The sequence below is a fragment of the Sycon ciliatum genome, chromosome 3 (genome assembly GCF_964019385.1).
Source record: "Sycon ciliatum chromosome 3, ocSycCili1.1, whole genome shotgun sequence".
NCBI classification, from domain to species: Eukaryota; Metazoa; Porifera; class Calcarea; order Leucosolenida; family Sycettidae; genus Sycon; species Sycon ciliatum.
The window spans coordinates 40,226,016-40,233,515 of NC_088645.1; the positions used below are offsets into that span (position 1 = coordinate 40,226,016).

The window sequence follows — 7,500 nt, forward strand, 5'->3', positions numbered from 1 at the left end:
GTCATGTGCTCTTATTCCCTTCAGGATATGAATGACGGTCGTCCTGTTTCCAGTTCGTCGGGATCAGCGTTCGAGGTGAGTACTGTTGCCTGTATGCCAATGTAACGACATCACCAATGACGTAATGGTATAATCACACCCTGTTGCCTAAACGGGTGTGATGACGCGTAATGGCATTGCCAGCCCACTTGTCCGTCGAGGATTTTTTGTGCTAATTCCACATTTTAAACAACAAAACACTGGCACCATTTAACGGCACAACGCAGCAAGGCAGCAATGAGACGTATGGAATGGCAGGAGTGGGGAGAGATAGGGGCAGCTTTGCCGACCATAGGGACATCTTGATAACGGTGAAACTGTGTGCTTGCCAATGATGACTGCATACTGTGCCAGGGTGGTTTTCAAACCTTTTTAAGCCAGACTGTCTGAAGTCACTGTAATTGCCAGCGCCACTCTTTCTTTGCACTCACGCTTGCGTATATGTGTATACAGTGTACTTATGTGTTAGCGTGTGTGTATGCATGAATCATGCGTGAATGCATGTGTCTGACCGCATGTGGCAGATTGTGTGCTTACCCGCTTGTGTTGAGGATTTAAATGGTTGTGTACATGTCCATTTGTGTGACACAGTCGTCACTTTCGCCACGCACCTCCGGGCCAGGCACACCATCCATATCGGACAGAGTAAGTGTTTGCCGATTGCTGCGCGTTCTTCTCGATTGCGAGGCAGGTTACTCAGACAGCTTACTCGCCAGTGTCACAAGTGTGTCTCCTCTCTGTCTCTCTCTCTGTCTCTCCTCTGTGGTTGTCCGCTCTCTCTCTGTCTCTCTCTCTCTCTCTATATAATTTATATATATATATATATATATATCTATCTATCTCTCTATCTCTGTCTTCATATATTCTACAACTCCCTGGTGTAGATGAAACGGTGTGTAGAGGTTAGACCTCAGCAGAGTAAGACTTTGTCAGAACAAACTGTAGCAAGTACTTTAAATTACACTTCTTACTGAGCACTATTGCATCTACCATGTGTATCTTTGTGTTCTTGCATCCACTACAGCAAAGACACCTGGACAGCGGCCGTAACATGTGCAACGACCACTCTACACGCTCGGCCGCCGAGACATCCGCCGCCAACAGCGGTGTGACCGGCAACGACGCACGCGAGCAGCCGACCCAGGACCTGACGATCGAGACCGTGCGCGCCTTCTACTTCACCAAGGTGAGCGGGCTGGCAGAATCCTTTGATGCGTTGTAATGCAGTGAATCTTGAGAATAGGCCGCGTGTACGATGTCATTGCGATTTTTTTTACAATTATCAGAGCTCACAGGCAAAGACAAAAAGTTGCATATGGGGCGTAGTGATGGTGGGGTTTGTTGCCTTCAGTCGACCGATGTAATCCGTACACATTCTCTGGACAAAGTGGGTGCTTTCAAGAGACGTTTGCCATAGTTTTGGTGCTTTGGAGATCTATAAACAGAGCAACATCCATTTCGTCACTATAAGCAGTGCAACACCCATTTCGTCACTATGCAGTGCAACACCCATGTCGTCACTATATGCAGTGCAACACCCATTTCGTCACTATGCAGTGCAACACCCATTTCGTCACTATAAGCAGTGCAACACCCATTTCGTCACTATAAGCAGTGCAACACCCATTTCGTCACTATGCAGTGCAACACCCATTTCGTCACTATGCAGTGCAACACCCATTTCGTCACTATAAGCAGTGCAACACCCATTTCGTCACTATGCAGTGCAACACCCATGTCGTCACTATATGCAGTGCAACACCCATTTCGTCACTATGCAGTGCAACACCCATTTCGTCACTATGCAGTGCAACACCCATTTCGTCACTATGCAGTGCAACACCCATTTCGTCACTATGCAGTGCAACACCCATTTCGTCACTATGCAGTGCAACACCCATTTCGTCACTATGCAACACCCATTTCGTCACTATAAGCAGTGCAACACCCATTTCGTCACTATGCAGTGCAACACCCATTTCGTCACTATAAGCAGTGCAACACCCATTTCGTCACTATAAGCAGTGCAACACCCATTTCGTCACTATGCAGTGCAACACCCATTTCGTCACTATGCAGTGCAACACCCATTTCGTCACTATGCAGTGCAACACCCATTTCGTCACTATGCAGTGCAACACCCATTTCGTCACTATGCAGTGCAACACCCATTTCGTCACTATGCAGTGCAACACCCATTTCGTCACTATGCAACACCCATTTCGTCACTATGCAGTGCAACACCCATTTCGTCACTATGCAGTGCAACACCCATTTCGTCACTATGCAGTGCAACACCCATTTCGTCACTATGCAGTGCAAGACCCATTTCGTCACTATGCAGTGCAACACCCATTTCGTCACTATGCAGTGCAACACCCATTTCGTCACTATGCAGTGCAACACCCATTTCGTCACTATGCAACACCCATTTCGTCACTATAAGCAGTGCAACACCCATTTCGTCACTATAAGCAGTGCAACACCCATTTCGTCACTATGCAGTGCAACACCCATTTCGTCACTATAAGCAGTGCAACACCCATTTCGTCACTATAAGCAGTGCAACACCCATTTCGTCACTATAAGCAGTGCAACATCCATTCCGTCACTATGCAGTGCAACACCCATTTCGTCACTATAAGCAGTGCAACACCCATTTCGTCACTATGCAGTGCAACACCCATGTCGTCACTATATGCAGTGCAACACCCATTTCGTCACTATGCAGTGCAACACCCATTTCGTCACTATAAGCAGTGCAACACCCATTTCGTCACTATAAGCAGTGCAACACCCATTTCGTCACTATAAGCAGTGCAACACCCATTTCGTCACTATGCAGTGCAACACCCATTTCGTCACTATAAGCAGTGCAACACCCATTTCGTCACTATGCAGTGCAACACCCATGTCGTCACTATATGCAGTGCAACACCCATTTCGTCACTATGCAGTGCAACACCCATTTCGTCACTATGCAGTGCAACACCCATTTCGTCACTATGCAGTGCAACACCCATTTCGTCACTATGCAGTGCAACACCCATTTCGTCACTATGCAGTGCAACACCCATTTCGTCACTATGCAACACCCATTTCGTCACTATAAGCAGTGCAACACCCATTTCGTCACTATGCAGTGCAACACCCATTTCGTCACTATAAGCAGTGCAACACCCATTTCGTCACTATAAGCAGTGCAACACCCATTTCGTCACTATGCAGTGCAACACCCATTTCGTCACTATGCAGTGCAACACCCATTTCGTCACTATGCAGTGCAACACCCATTTCGTCACTATGCAGTGCAACACCCATTTCGTCACTATGCAGTGCAACACCCATTTCGTCACTATGCAGTGCAACACCCATTTCGTCACTATGCAACACCCATTTCGTCACTATGCAGTGCAACACCCATTTCGTCACTATGCAGTGCAACACCCATTTCGTCACTATGCAGTGCAACACCCATTTCGTCACTATGCAGTGCAAGACCCATTTCGTCACTATGCAGTGCAACACCCATTTCGTCACTATGCAGTGCAACACCCATTTCGTCACTATGCAGTGCAACACCCATTTCGTCACTATGCAACACCCATTTCGTCACTATAAGCAGTGCAACACCCATTTCGTCACTATAAGCAGTGCAACACCCATTTCGTCACTATGCAGTGCAACACCCATTTCGTCACTATAAGCAGTGCAACACCCATTTCGTCACTATAAGCAGTGCAACACCCATTTCGTCACTATAAGCAGTGCAACACCCATGTCGTCACTATAAGCAGTGCAACACCCATTTCGTCACTATGCAGTGCAACACCCATTTCGTCACTATAAGCAGTGCAACATCCATTTCGTCACTATGCAGTGCAACACCCATTTCGTCACTATAAGCAGTGCAACATCCATTTCGTCACTATAAGCAGTGCAACACCCATTTCGTCACTATAAGCAGTGGAACACCCATTTCGTCACTGTGAAGCGGTTCTATAAAGCACTGGTACTCCTGATGCAGCACACAGGTACTGTTGCCTTTGCATCGGATAGAACGTAGTTTCATTCACCTAACTACTGCGTGCTTGTGTGCGTGTGTGTGTGTGTGTGTGTGCGCGCGCGCACGCGTGCATGTGTGTGCGTGCATGTGTATGTGTGTGCGTGCATGTGCGTGCGTGTGTGCATGTGTTTTGTCATTGTATCTGTGTGATTGACCCATGTCGCGGACCAGACGTCAACTGGTCCGGCCGTGTCCATTCAGGAGTGTCTCTACGAGGATCTGTATGAAGACCGGGAGGAAATCAAAGAGTGAGGAATTTTGATTCACCACTGGTCTGGTCTGTTAGTTTGCCAGCGCACTGGGCCCTTGTGCGCTCGAATACCACCATGAATCAATTCATTCATTTCATGTGCGTAGAATTTGAAGAGAATATGATCTGTAGGCAACATGAAGGCAAGCGCCCGATTAGAGTGGTGAATAGTGTTAGCGAGGTGGACATTGCATGTTACCCCTATTGCTGACGCTCTCTCTCTCTCTCTCTCTCTCTCTCTCTCTCTCTCTCTCTCTCTCTCTCTCTCTCTCTCTCTCTCTCTCTCTCTCTCTCTCTCTCTCTCGTCTCTTTTTCTGCAGGGGAAAGTTTGGTTCCGTAAGGTTATGTCTGTGCAGGAAGAACGGCCAATCCTACGTAGCCAAGCACATTCGTAAGCACCGACCACGCGCCGCACGAGGACGCCAGCGTAGTGACATCGTGCAGGAGATTGAGATCATGAATAAGCTGAACTTCCACCGACACATCGTTCAGCTGCACGGTGCCGTTGAAGGGCCTTCCAGCGTTGTGCTGATTCTGGAACAGTAAGTCAACCAGCTGTCTCCTCCTTCTCCTCCTTCTCCCATCCTCCTCCTGCTGTTGTTGTTGCTGTTGTTGTTGCTGTTGTTGTTGCTGTTGTTGCTGCTGTTATTGCTGCTGGTTCTGGTGGAGTTTGTTGATCAATTGGTTGAATATTTTATTTCAAAATTGTCCAAAGGCTGCTGGAGCCTATTTATGCATCTTCCATCTTTTGTTCTTCTGTTGCTGTCGCAAGGTCGAGTGGAGTGAGTTTTAACAAGCTCTTTACTGTGTAGAATGGAGGTTCACTGGTTGAGTTTGTTAGAACTGGCAAAAGTGCTCGATACCGCAAAGACAGAGCCGAAAGACACGTGTTTGCAAGAACAAGGCTTTTTTAAGGCTAGAAGGGAGGTTGAGTACTAGTAGATTGAGGGTGCTTTGCACGTGTGACCCCACATACGCTAGCTGGTCACGCAATGCAAAACATATTCAACAACGCCATTTGGAGAAGCTCTCTGTTTCTGACCTCCTTGCTTACGTGCTCGTGGGTGTATGGATGCATGTGTGTGGGTGCACATGTGTGTGTGTGTGTGGGTGGGTGTGTGTGTGTGTACTCACTGACGTGCATATATGTGTGTGTGTGTGTGTGTGTGTGTGTGTGTGTGTGTGTGTGTGTGTGTGTGTGTGTGTGTGTGTGTGTGTGTGTGTGTGTGTGTGTGTGTGTGTGTGTGTGTGTGTGCTTCCCACTCACTTTTCCTCCTGTGCTTCAGGCTTACCGGTGGAGAGTTGTTCCCCAGCTTGGCCGCAAGAGACACCTATTCCGAAGGCGAGGTCATCAACTTTGTCAAGCAGATCCTGTGCGGTCTGGCTTTCATTCATCACAAAAACCTCATGCACTTGAGTCTGCAGGTAAGTCGAACCACATGCAGTGAAACTCAGGCACGTCGGGATCGTTAACCTTTTGAGCCCTACCGTGGTATGCATGGATTCCTGCAGCGCGCAGAGGCGCGCGACAGTCCAAGTACGCACTTTAACGTTATCTTATTTTTATTCTTGTTGATTAGAATGTCCAATGTCCGCTTCGCTGATTCTGCTGATTGCTATAATACAGTTATCTTATATCACTCACCAGATTTGAAATTTCTCAATCTTGGTCTCTTTGGAAAGCTACAGATCTCCTCTCTCCAGCTATTGCCGCCAAGTGCTCAGCAGGAGCAACGGAATCGCCTTCATGCTTTTTGAGAGCTGCCCTATTGCGCCTGAGCGAGATTGTGTACCCTCGTCCACAAATTTTATCACTTAAGTTTTACACGTAGAAAGGCGATTCAAAGTCGTGCTGATTCCTGAAGCTCAAGCGATTCATTTGGCCTCCACTACGCATACGCCATGCAACCATGAGTCACAGGGGAAGTCCCCGTTTGAGCACTGCTGCACTTGCCACCCACGCAGTTTGAAACAAATTCGAGCGTATCCGTGTTCCGCTCTTCGGTGCTCAGTGATTCCTCATCGCGCTATGTCAAACGGCACATCGTTGGAAAGCTTGTTCTCTCATCTTTCCAACGAGTCCTCATTATTGGCGCTCGTTGAAAGGACAATTGAACAGTGATGTACATGAACTGCACAAACTGCACAGTTGCATACTGTCGATGGACAGGCTAAGAGAATCTGTGTACCGCTGCTAGCCATTGATATCGATACGCATTTCATTGGTTTATTGTATTGAGAATGTGTACATGTGTGTGTGGGGGGGGGGGGGGGGGGTGTGCTCAATTAGTGGCGATAAATTCACCAGCCTTGCAAGCTGTTGAATGGTGTAATCTCAGCACAAGTTGCTATGTCCAACATAGCTTGTTCGCTAGCATCGCTTCAGCGATGGGCATGAGTATGGGTGTGTGTTTGTGTTCCTTGTGTTGCTTGCCTTTACCTGTCTGTGTTTGTAGCCGGAGAATATCGTCTTGCAGAGTAATTCATCTGGTGTAGTCAAGATCATCAACTTCAGTTGTGCACAGCCGTACGATGGTGAAGGCATGTCGCAAGAGATCGTTGGACACCCAGAGTTTACCGGTGAGTTGAACATTCTCCGGAATGGAAGAACAGCTAGTTTATGTGTGGGCGTGGGCGTGCGTGGGTGTGTATGTGGGTGTCCATACACATGCCGCTTGTGTTTTTGTGTTTGAAACCCCCGGTGGAGCACTTGGAATACTTTATCGTGAGGAGAGAAGTGGATTTTGTCCCTTTACTTGTTCTAAAGGAAAGGCGACAGGGCCTCTTGAATACGCACCACAAATTCAGGGCGACACTATCGTTGTTCACGTGATGAGCTCTTTACCAACAGGGAAAGATTATGCCCACGGTGAGCAACGCACAGTACTAACATGCTGCAGGTAGGGAAAGAGGTGAAGGCTGAAATACCCGTCCGAAGAGGCTGGTACTAAGGCAGTGAATGTAGAACTGGCCTGCCACGGCAACGGCGGTGATAGTCCCCCCCCCCCCCCCCCCCCCCCCCCCCGGGAAATCTGAAGACTTGGTCGGAATAGACTTTTTTAAGTTTTTTTTTGCAGTCAAAGCAACGAGCACCAATGGTCGCGGAGGTGGTCCCTCGCATAAATATTCCAACAAACACATCTGG

At 48.0% G+C, this 7,500-nt stretch overlaps 1 protein-coding gene across 4 annotated transcripts in view; it reads left to right on the forward strand.

Annotated features, from left to right (window-relative positions):
- LOC135812192 (death-associated protein kinase 2-like) overlaps window positions 1-7,500 on the forward strand; it is a 31,973-nt gene that overhangs the window by 17,429 nt on the left and 7,044 nt on the right. Inside the window, exons 3-9 of one of the 4 annotated variants that reach the window (XM_065325516.1) lie at window positions 25-75; window positions 631-684; window positions 1,064-1,225; window positions 4,277-4,353; window positions 4,676-4,897; window positions 5,642-5,780; window positions 6,812-6,935. In XM_065325516.1, the coding sequence (XP_065181588.1) occupies window positions 25-75; window positions 631-684; window positions 1,064-1,225; window positions 4,277-4,353; window positions 4,676-4,897; window positions 5,642-5,780; window positions 6,812-6,935 (829 nt within the window). Of the gene's footprint in view, window positions 1-24; window positions 76-630; window positions 691-1,063; window positions 1,226-4,276; window positions 4,354-4,675; window positions 4,898-5,641; window positions 5,781-6,811; window positions 6,936-7,500 lie in introns of those variants that run through there. The other 3 variants (XM_065325514.1, XM_065325513.1, XM_065325512.1) reach the window with 3 other exon arrangements.